The sequence below is a fragment of the Antedon mediterranea genome, chromosome 4 (assembly GCF_964355755.1).
Source record: "Antedon mediterranea chromosome 4, ecAntMedi1.1, whole genome shotgun sequence".
In the NCBI taxonomy this organism is placed as follows: Eukaryota; Metazoa; Echinodermata; class Crinoidea; order Comatulida; family Antedonidae; genus Antedon; species Antedon mediterranea.
In genome coordinates this window covers 26,326,852-26,347,292 of record NC_092673.1, presented here as the reverse complement: position 1 = coordinate 26,347,292, position 20,441 = coordinate 26,326,852, and the positions used below count along the sequence as shown (strand labels likewise).

The 20,441-nt window shown below is 33.7% G+C and overlaps 3 protein-coding genes across 5 annotated transcripts; 1 reads left to right on the top strand and 2 right to left on the bottom strand.

Annotated features, from left to right (window-relative positions):
* Window positions 1-363: 363 nt before the first annotated feature.
* LOC140047064 (sperm microtubule associated protein 2-like) lies at window positions 364-6,349 on the top strand. The gene is made up of 8 exons (XM_072091872.1): window positions 364-530; window positions 1,875-1,926; window positions 2,131-2,193; window positions 2,907-3,041; window positions 3,355-3,492; window positions 3,794-3,935; window positions 4,282-4,395; window positions 5,018-6,349. Exons 1-8 carry the CDS (start codon window positions 515-517, stop codon window positions 5,306-5,308), a joined length of 951 nt encoding a protein of 316 aa, XP_071947973.1. The 5' UTR covers window positions 364-514; the 3' UTR covers window positions 5,309-6,349.
* Window positions 6,314-10,054, bottom strand: LOC140047065 (nucleolar protein 16-like). The gene is made up of 5 exons (XM_072091873.1): window positions 9,729-10,054; window positions 9,357-9,465; window positions 8,685-8,793; window positions 7,833-7,945; window positions 6,314-7,360 (listed from the first exon to the last, which is right to left on the bottom strand). The coding sequence occupies exons 1-5, from the start codon at window positions 9,824-9,826 to the stop codon at window positions 7,214-7,216; spliced, it is 576 nt and encodes a 191-aa protein (XP_071947974.1). The 5' UTR covers window positions 9,827-10,054; the 3' UTR covers window positions 6,314-7,213.
* A 15-nt stretch (window positions 10,055-10,069) lies between these two features.
* Window positions 10,070-20,435, bottom strand: LOC140047061 (uncharacterized). Of its 3 annotated transcripts, none has more exons than XM_072091867.1 (6): window positions 19,691-20,435; window positions 17,773-17,870; window positions 16,957-17,430; window positions 16,054-16,536; window positions 15,840-15,893; window positions 10,070-15,683 (listed from the first exon to the last, which is right to left on the bottom strand). In XM_072091867.1, exons 2-6 carry the CDS (start codon window positions 17,783-17,785, stop codon window positions 11,197-11,199), a joined length of 5,511 nt encoding a protein of 1,836 aa, XP_071947968.1. In that variant the 5' UTR covers window positions 17,786-17,870; window positions 19,691-20,435; the 3' UTR covers window positions 10,070-11,196. The 3 variants fall into 3 exon arrangements, with proteins under 3 accessions (XP_071947968.1, XP_071947969.1, XP_071947970.1); XM_072091868.1 differs by having other exon boundaries at window positions 15,840-15,881; XM_072091869.1 differs by lacking the exon at window positions 15,840-15,893.
* Between the last annotated feature and the right edge of the window lie 6 nt (window positions 20,436-20,441).

Genomic DNA, 20,441 nt, shown 5'->3' with positions numbered 1-20,441 from the left:
TCCATGGGTGTAATGGATGCATGGAGTTTACTCCATGGGTGTAATGGATGCATGGAGTTTACTCCATGGGTGTAATGGATGCATCTACCACGTAAAATAATGGATACAAATTTGAGAGTCTATCTCTTGGTATCTGATTTTTTATACTTTAAATTACTCAATAATTGATTGGGTAATTTTTTTTTTCCAAATCCGATTTTTGTGAATTTAATTATTAGTACTAAATGGAGGTGGTGTATGTACAGAGCCATATATTATATGGCTCTCTGTGTATGTATCAACTATAGCGCCCTCTACAATTAGTATACTTCACGCGCGGCGGGTTGGTGGTATCTAAGACCGCGCGTCCTGTATCCAAGGGGATTAAGCAGCAGCTGAGAGAGCTAGAAAAGTTGTCATCTCCCTCCACAACACACACGACACGTCCACTATCGACGGGAAAAGGACGTGTGTAAATAGCCCTACAGAATGTTAATTTTATAATGCATTTATAATATAGTATTTAACAGTGAGCATGGCGGATGTTGAAGGTAAAAAGACCTAATTAATAAGCTAGACATAGGCCTAGCCGCTATGTAAAAAGGCCCAAAAGGGCTTTTTTTAGTTAGGCCTGGCCCGAGCTAGATAGAGTAGCTAGAGCCTAGGCTAGAGCCTATAGGCCTAGTTAGAGGCCCTCTCTAGGTAGGCGCGCCTGGCCCTAGGCCTAGCCTATAAAATAATATGCCTCGCCTAACTATGCCTAGTAGAACCTAAACCCTAGGACTCAGGAGTCCAGCCCAAGAAGTAGGATCGGAGTGTTGTTAATAATACTAGGCCCTAGGCCTAGTAGGATAATAAATAGAATAAGGTTTATCGCAGATCGCAAATTATTGTAAGGAGCTTCATGGCACAATTATGATAGGCTATAGTGGAAAGGAATTGTGGGAAAAAAATGCACACAATGTGTTTTTGTTAAAATGACAATAATTAATATTGTATAGTTGTTACCGTACAACTTTTTACATCATTCATATGCCTAGAATTTTACCTTTTTGTAAATGTTATCGACGCCCCCTTGAAGAAACCAAATTATTATTATTTGACAATAAAGTCAATCTTAAATAAGTGACTCATTGATTATTTGACGTCCCAAATCTTATTTTCCCAACCTGGTTTAAAATAACTGGCCTAACGCAATGGTTGAATTGGAATGGACGTAACACAATACAAAAAAGATCAATATTCAAGTGCAATTAAATAAAAGAACTTTGATTAATCAATGCATTACTAAAATATTGATTGGTGTTCAAAAGATCCTTAGTACCAGCAATAAGCTAAACATGTTTTATCAAAGAGATACTGTAGCATCAGTTCTTCAAATCAATATTTGGATTTAGACATGGTTACAGGATACCCTTTCAATTCTAAGGTTTCCAAGCACACCTTGTAAATTACCTTTGATTGGTGTATGTCAATTTTGTTGTTTTTCAAACCTGATAACACCTTTTTTATTGCCATAATTGTCAAGGCCTGCATTTATATCACAGACTTACAACATCCAGTGGCGGATCCAGGAATTATGATGGGGGGGGGGGGGGGAGAGATTAGGGTCTAAAAATGGTGAAATGAAGGGCTAAGCTTAATTTCATGTCCTATCTTAAATTGTAAATTACTAATGTCTTGCTACAACATAATAAATGTGTGCAATGCTCCTCACATTAATTAAAATAAGTGCAACATATAATTATGCCGAAAATCTAGCTTGGGGAGATAAAAGGAAATAAGCAGTAATATTGATAAGTTTAAATCATAAAGGAATCTGAAGAAACTTTTTTTTTCTTGTAGGGTATTCTATTGTCTTGGTCATTACATTTTTGATTTGCTTTATCTTCCAGTTTTGATAAATCGTGAACCACAGAGTAGAAACAATCAGGATCTCAGAGGACGGTAGGAAAGCTTAAATACAAATTTTGAATAATGTTATTGTTAGGCTAGTAGTATTCCAACTTGCACACTAGTCTTAAATAAATGCAGGGTCAAATATTTGGTTACAATGTAGAGTTGCTCAAAACAACTTCATACTACTAGTTTTTTGCATAAACTTTTGAAATGTTGATTGATTTGTATTTGGTACTTATTTCTTTATTTTAGGGAAAGATGTATATATTTAGCTACTCCCAAAACATGCAAGTCAAACTGGCTAACATCAGTTGGGTAAGATACTCTCATTTATTTCCCTATTATCCAGGCATATATAAAAACTACAGCCAACCCGTATTCATTAACTATGGTGTTTTTGTATTTTGTACTCTCCTTGTTTCATTCTAGAAAAAAACAAACCTTGTTACAATCATTGTGTGGATTCTCAAGTAAGCCAAAAAAGGGCTTAAGAGATGAGTTTCCAAAAGAAATTACATTGTACTTGGTAAAACATAAAAACTATAAAAAAAGGCCACAGATTTTTAGTTGAGTGTCAATAGAAAAAGTGAGATATAAACGCCATAGGGAAAAACTTATTAACAATCTAATGAATATTGATGAATATTTCTTGAATTTTTTTTAAAAGCAAGTAAGGTTTGTGATGATGTAATGTTTAAAGTTAAATTATTCTATAAAACGGTCCCTAAGAGTTTTTCCTGAGGGCAGTAAAATACTTTTCTTTGTAAATAAAATGTTTCTGAGTAACTACTAAAAATTTAGTACAGTACTCTGCTGAGCCAGACCCAAACCTACTGTATTATACTTACTATTTTTAGATTGTGTGGTATTGTTAGCATGATGAACCACCAGCAGTAATCATCATACACTCTGGGAGGAATCCTGATCTGGAATTTGTGATAAAAAATAAATCATAAAATAAAATGATAAATTCACATTTTTGGGGATAATTTCTAATCAATGTACACCATCATGTTTCTTTGAAATAGACCAAAGTTGGTTTGGGGAAACCAAGAAATGATGTGGCCGTTATCAAATGGTGCCCTCAATGCTGAACCAACTGTACGGTTATCTCAGCTCTCAACTCCAAAGAAAGACTTTCGAAATCCAGGAGATGGGAAAAAGTAAGTGCCATCTATATTACACATTCTGCCCATGGTGCATTTTTTAATGCTTGCTCACTTCAGAGTAGTGGATTATCTTGATATATCTTGATGATACTCTATCTAGCTCTATCTTTTCAAACTTTATGTGACAAAAAAATGTGATGTGCCCATATATGGATATGATGTCATCTCGCTACCATATTTAAGCATATTACTACCATATTTGGCCACATCACACCTTTTTTGTCAAACTAGTTTGATAGTGTAGACAGAGCTTTAGAATTTTAACATTACACTATACAAATAATGATTTCCCTCTTCCTCTTTTCAGACACATTCATGTGTACAGTTGTGGGCGGAACTCTGTAATTTTGGAGGTGAGCCCACTAGCAATGAGGTCAAATGGCTCCAAACGATTAACAAATCTGTCACAGTTTAAGAAACTTCCTGTTGCATATCGAGAGGACAGGTAAGAGAATCATTGTCATAATGTGTATAATTCAATGAATTATTAATCATAGTGTCTTAAATATAAGCCCACCCTGGGATATCAGCCACTTACAAATTTTGATTAATTATGGAATATAAACACAGGGCATCAACACCTGCATTTTGTATGGTGTGTGTTTGTTGTTTGTGAACTCCAGAGTTTTACTAGGTGATGTGAAACTTGAAAGGGATATAAGATTAGATATATTATCACCAAGAATCATAATTTTGTTCATTAAAAATACTAGATTTCACCTTAAAATTATTTTTCAAAAATACAGAGCCAAGCATGCCTTCAGCTGTGGACGAGAGTCTCCTATCTGGTCCGTCAGCAATGCTGCTAGACAAGCTGCAGAAAAAGAACATTTAGAAATGTTAGCTCGGTCAAAAACACCACATAGGGATTATCTGCCCGCACGTGAGGTAATGTATTGAGGAAGCATGAGGCTATTGACACGGCCGGCCATCTGTGCTAATAGCCAGTAACTAGTTGAGCTTCTAAAGCTCTGTCTACACTATCAAACTAGTGTGACAAAAAAGTGTGATGTGCCCAAATATGGTAGTGATGTGCCCAAATATGGTAGTGATATACCCAAATATGGTGGTTCTATGAATATCATCATGTCCATATATGGGCACATCACATTTTTTTGTCACATAAAGTTTGATAGTGTAGACAGCTTTATAGTTTTAACTTAACCAGTCTGTAATAATATCCCCAGCTAACATGTTATTTCATGGAATTCAAAGTAATTGCCTTTTATTCCAGATTGAAACTACAGTTGGAGCTGCCGCAAAAAGAGCAGTGGCATCTGCAAGGCTTGAGACTCTTGCCAATCCAAAGGCACGCTCACAAGGACCATTCAGGGATTCTATATGGCCAGTAAGTTATCAACCATAAAATGCCATTTACCTCCATTCAAAATATATAGCATTTTATACCCTTTTCACATCTGTATAAATTGTAACAACTTGTAACCAGGTTTGATATCCCGATTTATTATACGCATACGCGAACCCTGATAAATCTGGGAAGGAAAGCGTAGTTGCACGCTATTTGATTACTATGATTGGTCAGTTTAATACCAGGGTATTTATATCAGTGTTTTTCTCAAAATTGTATTAATTCACATTATGCAAACCTGGTTACAACTTGTTACATTTTGCAGATGTGGAAAGGGTATAAAACTATATGCTTAATATTTATTTAAATAAACTAAATTATACTAAAATTGTAAAGCACTATACTTGAATGCATGTGTAATCCTCTGTCCCTTCAGACAATCAGAACGAATTGGTGTCTTTTCTTGCCATTTCAAACACCTTCTTTATAACCCATTCTAGCCAGTTTTCTTTCCAGACATTGGTCACTTCCTGTTCATTTTGTCTTCAACACTTTCCACTCCCTTACCAGACATGCAACGGTCTCTTCCAGCTTACTTGATTCTGGTCTATTTCTCATAAAGTTCCATCTCAGTTTCAGTATTTTTTCTTATTTGAAACAGGTATCTTCCTCTGTTATGAAAGCCTCAATATCGCCTCGACAACTAGAACTTTCAAAACCAAAGAGTTTAGTCGACGGCTACCTACCAGCACGATCGATTGCATGGGAGGTTAAAAGGTCAGCAAAGCGAGCCATCGCTACTTCAAGAACAACTGAACTTGCACGACCAATAATGCGCGATACGATGCATCATTTGCAATTTAACCCAGATGCCTTTGTCGTAAGTGAAGCTGCTAAAAGAGGGCGATGTCCTCCAAGAATTGAAGAGTTGGCTAATCCAATCCAACGTTGATTTAGTTATTTCACGAAAACAAATATTAAATTTATTTCAAGTAAAATGATATCAATTGTAATCTTTCTTTTCTTTCCGTATAGCAATACATTGTATAATAATCTTTTATTTGCACGATTATTAGTTTAGAAACATATTTAGGCTAAGCTTACATCATCTAGTATTTACGACATATAGGTGGTCTTTTGAGTAGATTCCACATTATTTTCACTGGAAAACAACACTGTTGGTATATCCTACTAGAGATAATATATTAGTTTATAAATCATAGATAAAATTGAATTACTGTATTGATTTAAACAAATTTGCAATAAAAATTGCTTGCCAAGAAGCTTATTGATACTACGTTAATCAAACTATAATTAGTGCAATGTATACAAATAATCACCCAGGAAATGTAATGGAATCATCCGTATGAAAATTGTGTAAAAATTCCCAGAATTGTAATCAACAAAGATTTACTGTTTATTAAAGTTGCCTGTTTATTTAGGCAGGAGTATAAAAAGGTATATAATTAAGTTTGCAAGTATATAAGTACTGTATTTAAATTGTTTTACTGCACAATTTTTTCACTGGCATTATGTCTCACACTTATTAGAAAGGACAAAAAAAGGGTTTGGCACTTACTCTCAACTGCAATGTCTATATGTACGTTTCATTTTTCTCTTCTACTGGGTATCTGTGTAAACTAGCCCCCGACCGCACCCAGCATTTTTCTCTTCTACTGGGTATCTGTGTAAACTATCCCCCGACCGCACGCAGTTTATACTGTTTTTGTGACTAGAAATCAATTTACAAGCCCTTTTTGCTGAGCATTTATCTTCCAAATAACGAAAAATACAAATATTCTTATTAGGTAATGAAGACAGTGCAATAAATTATGTCTAAAATGGGTATTAATGCCGTTTTTAAAAATCTATGTATATCAGTGGTTACTGTTTTTGTCTTCCAACATTTATTCTGTATATTTCTTTAAAAATGCAACAAATTACAGTATTATACAAGTTTAATTGCAAAAAAAGTTTTTATTGTCTCTTTATATCTGATGCTGCGTTGGTGTACAAGGACAGAGGAATTATACAAATAATGAATAATGCATTGAATATGATTCCACTAGTCTGTTTGGATGCCTATATTCCTTTATTTTTCTATGTATATCTAGTATTATATTTTAACATTCACTATGGAATTTACATATCACGTAAATGAATGTAATTTGGTATAAGGAGCAATAAATAATGGGTGATGTGATGAAACTGTTGTCAGTATTATTTGTTATAGCAATTATTAATAGTAAATGTTTCTGATTGGATAAAAACAATAGCCACAGGAATAACTTGATGGACAAAGGTAGCATATACTTTTAATATCAGGCCCCTCTACATTTGAGAATCTTTTGATGTAAAACATCTGTCTGCACTATCAAACTAGTTCGACAAAAAAAGTGTGATGTGCCCAAATATGGTAGTGATATGACATGTCCATATATGGGCACATCACATTATTTTGTCGCATAAAGTTTGACAGAGCTAAACTTGAATCCCATCTCCTAGTACAGTGTTGTCTTCATTCTTGTTTGATATGCCAGAAAAACCAATACCAACCACCTACGATTCCACGGATTATTCTATGTACAAGTCTGCACATCCCTCCTTCCATCTTGTTTGAAATGCCAGAGAAACTAATAACCATATACCAGCGACTGTTCTATGTAGACACTGTACAGTCTCTGCCTTCACACCCCTCCTTCCAGCTTTCCTTTTGTCTTACAGTATTTTAAATACCATAAACTGTGCCAACATATCACTGACTGTTCTATGTAGATACTGCAGTCTATATCTTCATACCCCTCCTTCCAGCTTTCATTTTAAACTGTAAGCCAACATACATACTATGCAATGCCGCCTATGTTTCCATACTCTCCTCCTGGTTACTTTCCTTTGATTTTAGGTACTCGTTGTACTGTGATGGAATCTTCTTAAACAAGTTTATTGTCTGTTTAATTTGCTTAGGTGTTTCTTGGTAATAGTTCTTTTTATCTCTTGCCATTGCCTGAAAAATACACGTTGTTTGTAGTTTGATATCAGAATTTGAAAATGTTATTAGTGGGGTTATTGCTTAACAGGATGGGGAGCAATTGCATTTAACGAAGCTTGAATTCAGTTGACTCTCTTTACAGAGTCAGTTGTCTTGTCATATTAACATTGATAAACTTCATCCCCTTCATGATCAGTCCTACTATCCTCAGAAGTAGACGTATGAGAAGTTCTTGCTGTTGTTACCAAAAGCTATTGTGATTCTTTTGTTGCTAAAAGTATTTTCTTCTTGAATGAAGATCATAAAAGGTAACTTTTTTTGTTTACCTTCTTCATTGTTCTTTTTAAATTTTTATATCTATTTTTTTTATGTATGTTTGATTGCAAGAGTATAATTTCTCCGGATTGTTGGAGATAATAAAGTTTTTCTTTTTGAATGTTGTTTTTTATTTAGGCCAATAAATGAAAATCAAATAACCAAAACAAACCTTATAATCCTCTCCATACTTATCCAGCATATAAACACAACGCTGAACGACAGGCACAGATAACCTTATTGTGTTTTTAGGATTTGTAGGTAATTTGGATATATCTTCTAATTCTGTAAAAAAATAAGGTTGATAGATTATATGTACTGTAATGTTTCAATTCATTTGTAGTACATGGGTGATATATCTTTATCAAACCAAGATGTCTCCAATTAGGGACAACATTTTGGACATTTATTGTTCCTCAGAAACATAAATAGAATCACTAAATATTGGTTGTAATTATGTTTCACTACTGTGGACTATCTTTGCGTCAGGGAGTTGAGTAATTGGTTTTGCCCCTACTCCTACCCAAGAATTACTTGCAAATTTTTTCCGCAAGTGTTCTCAATGTACTTAGTATAAAGTACAAATTACATCAGAGTAGGGCAAAAAATCTGACCAAGTAAAGATTGCTTGTTATTTTATGCACTTTTCAATTGTATGACCACTACACTCCGTCATTTACTAATAATTATTGACGCAGGGGTGCATCAAACCTCAAAAAACCTAAATGGTACGTCACATTATTAACAATGGTGTGTTAATGTCCGTCACTTTCTCACCCGCCATATCATGAACAACATGGTCACAATGTGTTAAAATAGGTGCACCATGGTTACACACATTGGGGTTGTATAGTCGGTCATACAATTGACAAGTGCATTAGCCATATGCCAGGAAAAAGGTTGTCTTCCATTTGAAGACGACCTCTGCAAAGCACATACAAACTGACCATTTTTCGAGCTACTGGGTAAATAAGCAGTACAGAAGGTACAGCGCATAGACTGGCAAATATTATTTCTTTTTCACCTTCAACAACATGAAGTTTTGTTGGGTCAGTTTTTTTCTTCTTTCTCATCTGCTGATTATCAACATCCATTTGTTCAGATTCTTTTAAATGTTTTGGTTTCATCACATCCTGTTAAAAAAAACAAGTTTATAATCAATATGATTAATAGTTTTTTTTTAATCAAATAAGGGATGATGGAAAAATTATTTTACTGCAAGTATCCATAAAAAGAGAAAACATGCTGTAGTTACTGCAGTGACTGATCTGGTCTAAAATAAACCAGTAGTTATTGTTACAATTAAGGCCGACTTTTTTCATTAACAGTCCCTAAATTAAGAAAAACATGCATTAAACTAAAACAGTAATTACTTATAAATATACTGTTTGAAGGTTTGCATGGCGAAATCAAATGTTGATATAAAGTTTGCGGTACACCACGTGTTAGTTCTGAAAAGAACTGTTGAGTTTCTTGAAAGTTTCCTGGACTTTCTGTGTTCTCACTCCTGAGGACGATCAAAGCATATTGATCGAAACGTCGAGAAACTCCACAGTTTTTTTCAGAACTAATACATGTGGTGTACCGCAAACTTTATACAAATACTTATAAATAATAACATCAAGAACACAGTTCTTAATCGTAGTAAATATTATGTATTGCCACATGAAAAATCAAGAATTTCAATTGTTCTTACCTTTGTCTTTGGCATAGGTACAGATTCATTTGGGTCATACGAAAGCCCCATATCTTTCATGTTGTTTTTGACTGTCTTTTTTGGGTCCCAGTTTTTTTTAATCTGTTCACTACCAGCCAGGAGAAAAACATTAAATAGTATAATATTAATAGATAAATTAAATCACTGAAATGTTACCACAAACTCTATTAGAGCTTACCAAAGGTAGTCTACTGCTACTACTTACTAAGACGATATGTTTCTAAGAGGGTTAGTAGACCCCCTAGTTACTACACTTCTTGACTCAAACAGCCTGGACCTGTTCTACCTATATAGCTCTCTCTGGGCCTAGCCTAAAAAGTGTAATAAGTATTCAAACTTTATTTCATTTACCACAATATTGTTGGCTGTTTGGTCATTTTTTTCCATTTCTTTCTTCTGTTTACATTGTAATTGAATTTTTTACGATTTCTAGTACGTTTGTTTGCCATAATGTTGAAGCTAAAATGAAGAAAAACGCGTGTCGTGCGTCTGACTCCGTGTACGTCACGTGTGGTAATAATATGGATGATGATGGCATTGTTTGTTGCTATTATTAGCCAATCAGCTATAGGAAAATAATTTGACCTACCGGTACATATCGTAACCAAATTCCTATCAATGCATCAACCAAAAACTTTATTTTCAATATAAATTAACAACAAATACAAAATGTCATATATTTGTTTCCTTGGAGAGATTATATTGTACATTATAATAATGATACAATAACAATGTGTTTAATAATAATGACCTTAATTTTGGATGAGTCAGTGTGCAACATGGGAATATTTTAAATACATATAGTTAATTAAAAAACAATTTTAGTTTTAGGGGGGACATTAACATGGATCTTAGTAAAGCTGTCTTGGCAGCATGTGATAAATATTGTAAACATTTTCTTGAAGTTGCCTGGGAAAAAAGATCTGAGTTAAAAAAGAGGTAATTTGCATTGTTGCTAAAAAAAAAGTTTAAAAAGTTAAAAGATAAAGTCAAAAGTTAAGGAGCCACTGCATTGGTTTTGTTTTACTATTGTATTTAATGTTTATGTATGTATCGTTGAGTGTACATACAGTACATGTTTGGTTTATAATGTTTATTTGTATGTAGTTTAAGTTGACTGCACCACTAATGAGTGTGTTGCCACTGATCCAAAAGTGTTTGTCAATATTATTTATTATTAACATATAAAGTAATAAATGAAATATGCAGTATATATAATAACAAATAAGTTCTTAATCTTAATTTTCTACTATATAAATAATGTGTAATAATAAATACAATAATGATTTTGACTTATAGCTCCATGGTTTACTCATAAAATATATATTTTCATATGTCTGATTGATAAACAGTAATTGTAACTATCTGACTATATGTAACTGCTAATGCTACACTTGCCACTGTCACCCCACTGTTCATAAAAACAATTATAAAAGTACCTTAAAGTATTTCCATTTCACCCATTATAAAAAAGTTGCACAAACAAATGAAAAAGTAAATGCCATGCTTCTTATATCCTATTTAAACTAAAATGCATGCATAAGTTATTTAGAAACTAAACATTTCCATTTCTGACACTTACAAAAAAATGTTGTAATTATATTAACTTAACGAACTAGCTGACTATTGTTACTAAAGCTACTTAGCTCACAATTGTATACTTCATAAAATCAACAACAGAGAGCCTATAGTTACAAATACAGAATTACCATTCACCCATTGTACACAGACTTCATACCAAAAATTTCATGCTATGCTTTTACAGTGCTGGCCTAATTTTAATTCATATCAATTACCTTAGATGACTCTTAATCTCAGTTTAAAAATCATCCAGTTCTGCAATGATGCCCTTCAGTTTTCTTTTAATTGCATCTTTATCAGCAATGTTGTTATCATCAATTGTCAATTTAAAAGCATTTGTCTCAACCTGCCATGAGTTGACCATATCCACAATAATACCATCATTTAGTCCACAAGATGATAGTATCACGAGTTGGGGGATAAAACTCAACAAATATGGGGAACACAGAGAATATACAGATTTAAACAGCAAAGCGAGTGACATTCCATCAATGTCACTAAAGTCGTTTTTGTGAAGTCGAAGTGTGTTGAATACACGAAGTAACCGTCTTGATCCTATCTCTGAAAATGCTTCAATTAATGCCAGCAAATCTTTACTTTTTAGATTACAGTTATCTAAATATAAACGCATCAGGCTAGGAAGTGCTGACAATATTGAGACTACCACATCCTTTTTCAAGTTACTCAAATCATTATGATGCAGGAATATATCGGTCAACCTTAACTTAAGTTCTCTCCTTGAGAAAACTCTTTCTATGTCATATAGAAAGGTACTTGGCAAGTGACAACTATCTAACTTAACGACTTTAAGTTGAGTTGACTTGGAAATGCGTGAAGAGAATGTCGCCCATTTAACTTTGCTAAGATCATTTCCTCCGATGTCAATTGATGTTAACGTTAGGGGAATATTCCTTTTTGATGCCATTTCAGGTAAATATTGCACCATGCCAACTGGTAGATTACAACTTCTCATTACAAGGTGTTCCAATGCAGGAAAACAGTTAGAGAAGGTAGTAATTACTGCTTTTGTAAGCTCTTTGAAGTTATTACCAGATAAGTTTATGGCTTGTAATGACTTCAATTGGATTTTGTTTGAAGATGACATCGGAAGGTCTTTCATGATGCTGCAGGTGAGTTTACAATCACTCATGTCAAGTTTCTCTAGATCAGGAATGCACCGTGTCAGTGTAGAAAATGTGTCGCTATCAAGACCATGGAAATCATTGCCCTTCAAAAACAGATCAGTTAAACTCAAAATCATGTTGCTTTCTTGACATCTGTTGAAAACATCTGCCAACACATTGCTCTGCAGATGACATCTATTCATATTGAATACTTTTAACTTTGGTGAGACTTTGAAAAGATCAAATAATGATTTCGCTTCCAATAAACTAAGATCAACATCGCTTAAATCCAAATTTTGCCACATCAATTTGTCATGAACTCTACTTAGAAAGTCTCGAAGGTTTGTAGAGGATAGAGAGTATTCACTCCATTCAAAAGATTTACCACTGAAGCCCACGACTTCCACAAGTGTGACATCATCAATATCAGACAGGTCATTGCTTTTCAAACTCAGTCTAATATTGCCGTTTAACTTGATACCATTCTTCTCGCATTCATCTAATATGTTTTTGATGCATTTACCTGACAAACTGCAATTGTTCATTTTAAGATAATTAAGTTGCGGGGACAGCTTGAGCAAAGTAACAAACATGTTGCCAGTGATAGAAGCCAAGTTGTTACCACTTAAATCCAATCGTCTCCATGAAAATGGATCATCAGAATCCAGCATGCTTACATTTATCATGCCCGTTAGGTTACTAGTTGAAAAAGAGTAATCGCTCCATTGAAGAAAGGTTTCATGATCTATTGATGAATCCATTCTATCTCGTCTACCTTTCCTTGTGTTGTCAGACAGACAGATCAAATTTAACAATGCAGAAAGTGACATATCATCAATGTCCGATAGATTGTTGCCTTTCAGACTAAGGATGTTCTCTTTCAATACAACACCATTTGCTTCACAATTGTCTAATACATCACTCATAACACTACCAGACAGATTACAATTGTCCATACTAAGTTTGCACAAGTTGGGAGATCTCTCAAATAAACAGGCTAATGCTTCTGCAATTATTGAGCTTAGGTCAAGTCCACTTATGTTCAACTTTGTCCATGGCAATGTAACTCTACAATCGATTTCACATACATATGAAAGAAGACTTTCAAAGTTAGCCACTGAAAGACTGTAATCGTTCCATTTGAACGATTGCCCACTCAATTTTACCAATTTAACCAGTGATGCACCATTAATATCCACAAATTTGTTGCCTGTTAGGTTGAGTAAGTGATCGCTGAGAAGAACTCCATTTCTATCACATTCATCCAACAAGTTACTTAAAAACTTTGTAGTCAGAGAACAAGACCCGATATCTAGATATTTAAGCTCAGGAGCAAACCTAATCAAAGTAGCAAAAGATGCACCATCGGTATCTTCAAAATAATTGTGGGATACTATCAGTGAAGGTAAGAATAATTTTATCTGGCGACTTTCTAATTCGTTGACAACTGTATTAACAATCCCACCAGATAAATTACAATCACTCATATCAAGTTCTCTCAATTTTGGAGTGGTCTGAAATAAGATTACTAGTGATAAACCATCGAAATCACTTAAATCATTGTTTCTAAAACAAATGTATTCTAATTTGAAGAATGATTCTTTGTCATTGTTGAGATCAGAAAAAACGGCATTCAATGTACAACCCTTCACACAATTTAAAGTCAGGAATCTCAAATTGCTGCTGGTATTTAGCACATGGCTAACAAACTTAGAACTTAACAGCTTCTTTTGATTAGGTGCTTTAAACTTATCAAAACTAAACTTATCTGAACTGTATGTGAACTTAATTTCTTCCATTTTTTCGGTAAGAACATTAATATCATCATCAGTCAGTTGTGCTAGATACTCAAAATATGATTTGTGTATACAAAAGTGACTACCATAAAGTCCGTCTATCATGATTAAAATGTGGACTAAACTTGTAAGAACATCTATAGTCTCTGTAGATTTTTGTGATAACATGAGCTGGACAAGTTTCTCACGTTTGCTTTCGTATTTAACAAAGCAGTCGCTCATCATCTGTAATAAATGTTCATGTTTACCCAGGTTTTGTTGCCCGTCTTCATTCTGAAAACATAGAACCATTCTAAATGTCTCGCGCATTTCAGAACATTTTCTTCTCATTGGAGGTGACATGACTTTATCCAGGTTATTAAGCACATCTTTTTTGTATTTCTCTTTAACATATCTAAAATATTGTGCTAATGAGAAGTAATTAGAGGCTTCATTTGTTAACCAATGCTTCAACAATTCACCAGCATTGACACCTAAGAACTCTATTGCAAATATCCTTGTCATATGCAAATACTCGTTTGATCTTAATATCTGGAACTCGTCTGCATCCAGAGTATCATTATCAATCTGGACAGAAAGGTAGAATCCTGCTACTGCCTCTGAGATCAACTTGTGCGGAGGTGTATAAATCTGTTTGAGATCATCATGAGCAACTGGGTTCTCTTTGTAAACAAATCCTGGTTCAAGTGCTAGTTTAACTAACTCATCATCCTTCACCATTTCCTTCAAAAGAAATCGATCAATTGTCAGTTTATTTGTTTTTAAGCCTTCATACGTGTACTTTCCCAAAGCTAAAATAGCAACCCTCTGATTCTCTGGAATTCTATCAAATTCATCTATACACTCTGAAGCTTCACTCCCAGATTTATTTCTGTATTGATTTAGAATGCAACAAATCAGATCTTTGAAAAGATCAGACAGATCAGTTGGAAGTTGTCGTTTTTCTTCCCAGATTGTACAAATTTTGAGCAACAAAAATGGTGATGAGCATAACTCAAACGCTTCTTTGTTACTTCCGCCCCGCATATGGGTGCAGATAGAATCCAGGTTAAACTTTCTTACCAGTTGTTGACCCAGGTCGACTTTATTACATGATTTGTAATATTTACCAATGAATTCATGTATGCTAGCTGCGTTGAATCCTTTAACTTCAATGTGTGCTTTACAGCATTGTTCAAACTTAGCAGTATTTCCAGGACGAGATGTTAGTATCACACTGCTTTTTCTTAATTCTAGGTTTTTAAACAAAAATATTGGACTCGTAGCACCTTCTTCCAACTCATCTAAGCCATCTAACAAAAGAACTAATTCATTATCGTGGTCTGTTATGAATGTTTCCAATACCTTTACAGGATCTTCCTGAATTTTGGTGTTTTGTCTAAAAGTTTCTGGCATAATTGTCTTCACAGCAGCATCTACAATCGTTTTTCTTGCGTGTAAATCTCTAACATTTATCAGAAAGATTAACTTATCAGAAAATGTATCATCAACACCAGTAGCCCAATTATGAGCAATATATTTAAGCAGGGTGGTTTTTCCCATTCCACCTTTACCTGTTATAAGCAACTTACATGCCTCTGTGGACTTCATAAAACCTAACACCTCTTTTAATATGGTAGGTCTACCTTCCTCTTGTATAGAAATAGATTTTACCATGTCACCATCAACTTGCCGCAAGTTGAGGTCTGTAAACAGACTTGTAACATCTACTGTGTGACCTTCGTGCCAGATGGCTGGTGTCATTTTGTTCTCGTCTTTATACAACCTCCTCATCCAGGATGACAAATAATCCCTGATTGTTTGGTCTGAAAGTATAATTATTATTCAAAATTTAATTTTAAAACATCATTATAAAAAAAAAACAAATCAAGAGTTTCTCAAGTGCGATTGGACTATTTATGGCCTAGTCCAGATTATAACCATTTTGTATTATCACTAGGGAAGTTTCACAAGAATATTACCTTGATTACGTCTGAATTTCACTAGTGTTACACTCTCGGATTCTGAAAAAAAAACTTTACTAAGGTTATGCTGGTGCGCCATATAATTGGTAAAAGCGTATGAATGCTTTAGGTGATTACAGCTAGCCTGTGGACGGGGGAAACTTCCAGAGAGAAAGTGAACTTAAGTCATTTATTTTCTTTATGTAAACCGAACTCGACCACATCTACTCACCTTCATTTTGTTTTAGTTTATCAAGAAACATTGAAATATTCTCTTCTGAAAGACGATCGTTTTCTTGAAGATATTTGATCATTTTCCATCTAGAGCGGTGATTTGATGGAACTTCATACTTGCAGCAAATTCGACGAAGACGCTTGTTGGAAAGGCTTTTTCCAAGATGCATTATATTGTGACGGTGTGCTGAAAAATGTATGACACTCACTTGGTCTGGGTATGGCTGCATATACCTTTCAATAATCTCCTTCAAGTAGTCCAGTCCTGTTACTACAATCATTTCATGCAGAATAGAGATATCTGTTGTCTTCAAATAGCCTGCTTCTTCAAGTAGTTTGAATACATCAAATGCAGTTTTGGCCTTCCATAAGTCTGCCTGAACATTGACATGGTCTGCGCATAAAACCTTCAACATACTTACATATTCTTTACTCTTGTTTTCGATAGCTTCAGACAAATCCGAAAGCAGTTTGTTAAAATCTAGTATTAATATTTAAAAAAGAAATAATATTTTATTATATTATATTTAAGAGACAATAATGGTTAAATTCAAATTTTGTTTTGTTTGTGTGGCTTTGTATGATCTTCAGTGACAAACAAGCTGGAGAGAGAATATAGATGAGACGACAAGACAACCATGTATTATTAAATGAAATATAAATTTACAACATTTGTAAAAATATTTATAAACATGAAAAAATGCAGTACCGTTAAGAGTTAAACATGAAAAAATGCAGTACCGATGAGGTGTTACAGTAACTTGCAGAGCTTTCATTTTCGGTTCACCAGCATGTGGTTTTTCGACCTTGCAATTTGTTTGATGTACAGTTTTACTATTCTTGCATTTCACAACCAATTTAGGGTGTATGAGGTGGTAAGGTATTTCTTGAATTGACTTACCTTTAGTTGCTTGGCTTGACTTCAAAGTATCAAGAAAAGATGGCAACGTCTCTTTAGTTAGAACACTGCTATTCTCAAGATGTTGAATCAATTTCCATGGTAAACGAAAGCTACATCCGTATATCTGACAGATCTTTTGAATTTCTTCAACTGATAAGCCTTTTCCAAGATCGATCACATCTTGACGAAATTTAGAAAACATGTCGATTTCAACTGTGACAGGGTAAGTCGCATACCTTTCAATTATCATCTTCAAATGGGCCAATCCTGTGATCTCAATTGTTTGAATCAAAATATTGATATTAGTAGGCGTCAATAGACCAGGTGCTTCAAGGAGTCGGAATATATCAAATGCAGACCCAGCACCTTCTAACTGTGTTATAGAAACTGGAAAATCTCTGTAAAGGACTCTTAGCATCTCGACATCTTTTTTAGCAATGTTTTCACAGAGTTCGACCAGCAGCTCCAACAAATCTGTAGTAAATATGTATAAATAAAAGTATTTACCTTTCTACCAAAAAACAGCTGGTCACGCCAGCAATACTCATTAGATGACTCCACATCCTATGTGATCTTTTATAATCAATTACATATTCTTCTACAATATAAATAAACAAAGATTAAAGAAAGCTTACTAAAATTAACGTTTAACAAAGACAGGTACCCTGAGCATCCAAATATCATATGCCAATAGAAGAGGATAAAAACATATATTATTAGGCTGTAAACGACGATTGTTATAATATTTTAAAGCTCCACTCCAGGCTGTTTTATGAGGTGCAGGCCTTGATTGTTACAAAAAAACTGTAGGCCTACCTGGCTTGTCCATCTTTCTCAATGTGAAGTGTGTTAAAGTGGACTGTTATAATCTCCCATTTTCCATTCCTATCAATTTTTCTTTCTTCATAATGAGACTTTTGACATGAAGCAAAATTACAGTATAAATTAATAATGAAGAAAATTGAGTGTAGATTCAGTTGGGTTTCCTAACTTCAGTTATAATATCAGTGGTTTCCTAACTTCAGTTATAATTAATATCAGTTGGGTTTCCTGAACTTCAGTTATAATATCAGTGGTTTCCTAACTTCAGTTATAATATCAGTGGTTTCCTAACTTCAGTTATAATATCAGTGGTTTCCTAACTTCAGTTATAATTAATATCAGTTGGGTTTCCTAACTTCAGTTATAATATCAGTGGTTTCCTGAACTTCAGTTATAATATCAGTGGTTTCCTAACTTCAGTTATAATATCAGTGGTTTCCTAACTTCAGTTATAATATCAGTGGTTTCCTAACTTCAGTTATAATATCAGTGGTTTCCTAACTTCAGTTATAATTAATATCAGTTGGGTTTCCTAACTTCAGTTATAATATCAGTGGTTTCCTGAACTTCAGTTATAATATCAGTGGTTTCCTAACTTCAGTTATAATATCAGTGGTTTCCTAACTTCAGTTATAATATCAGTGGTTTCCTACCTTCAGTTATAATATCAGTGGTTTCCTAACTTCAGTTATAATTATTATCAGTTGGGTTTCCTGAACTTCAATATCAGTGGTTTCCTAACTTCAGTTATAATATCAGTGGTTTCCTAACTTCAGTTATAATATCAGCTAGTGGTTTCCTAACTTCAGTTATAATTAATATCAGTTGGGTTTCCTAACTTCAGTTATAATATCAGTGGTTTCCTGAACTTCAGTTATAATATCAGTGGTTTCCTAACTTCAGTTATAATATCAGTGGTTTCCTAACTTCAGTTATAATATCAGTGGTTTCCTAACTTCAGTTATAATATCAGTGGTTTCCTAACTTCAGTTATAATTATTATCAGTTGGGTTTCCTGAACTTCAGTTATAATATCAGTGGTTTCCTAACTTCAGTTATAATTAATATCAGTTGGGTTTCCTGAACTTCAGTTATAACATCAGTGGTTTCCTAACTTCAGTTATAATTAATATCAGTTGGGTTTCCTGAACTTCAGTTATAATATCAGTTGGGTTTCCTAACTTCAGTTATAATTAATATCAGTTGGGTTTCCTAAACTTCAGTTATAATATCAGTTGGGTTCCTTAACTTCAGTTATAATTAATATCAGTTGGGTTTCCTGAACTTCAGTTATAATATCAGTTGGGTTCCCTAACTTCAGTTATAATTAATATCAGTTGGGTTTCCTGAACTTCAGTTATAATATCAGTTGGGTTCCCTAACTTCAGTTATAATTAATATCAGTTGGGTTTCCTGAACTTCAGTTATAATATCAGTTGGGTTCCCTAACTTCAGTTATAATATCAGTTGGGTTTCCTAACTTCAGTTATAATTAATATCAGTTGGGTTTCCTGAGCTTCAGTTATAATATCAGTGGTTTCCTGAGCTTCAGTTATAATATCAGTGGTTTCTTAACTTCAGTTATAATACTTAATCAATACTGTACCTTATTAAATAAAACATCATTAATAGAAAATACATTTCAGTCTATTGTACAAGCTAAAATATATAAATTATTATTGAAACAAAAGGTTTTACTAACAGGTATTGTAGTACTCAGTATATGTGTAAGCAATTTTTAATCCTAGTATTAGTAATGTATCCTATTTATATCCCATTGTGACTGTGCCTGAACCCGCCTGTGTGAGCTTTCAGACAGGATGTAGTAGCCGTCAGGCATTGCACAATACTAGCTAGGCTAGACTAGAGTATATAAATTGTTAAGGATTACGACAAACAAAAGACTACTCACAGTTAAAGCTGTATGATACTATCATATCTTAACACAAAATACAAATTATATTTTTGTATTATAACACAACATGTATTTTAATACATAAGTACAGTACAATGTATATTTTGTGACGGTATTACTACAAGATGGTGGTACAACAGATCAAATGAATCGGAACGAATTGTTGGCAGCTTGTGACTTTTTTCCGACTGCTTGTGTACGAATCAATGAAATCCACATCTTAATAACAATGTTCACAATATTGATTTTTCATGGAATGTCACAATAAAAGAAAAGCATTGTGATGATTTTGTTTAGAGTGTTCAGTCGACATTAACATACGTCTTAATGCAACAATGACATCAGCAAATTTGGATTTGTATACTGCTCTATTTTCAAAACTCTGTAAAAACCAGAACTATTAAATGTGGGTTTTTATTATTAATAATACAGGGAAGTAGTTTTACCCTGAAACTGAAAGCCAATTTTGTTTTTGTTGTTGTTGTTTTTGTACTGTACATATTAAAAACCCCCCCATACTAATTGCTTATATTCAGTACTGACTGAACAGAACTGAAAAAAAATATTAATTTTCTCTTATGTGAAATATTAAATAAACTCATGTTATAATACATCAATATTAACAATACAGTAGATGTGTAAGTAACACAATTAATTTAAATGGTGTGATATTTATCAACCTCTATAAAACACAACTGCAAAAAAAATAAATTTTAACCTAAAATCTGAATGCATTTTTATAAATTCA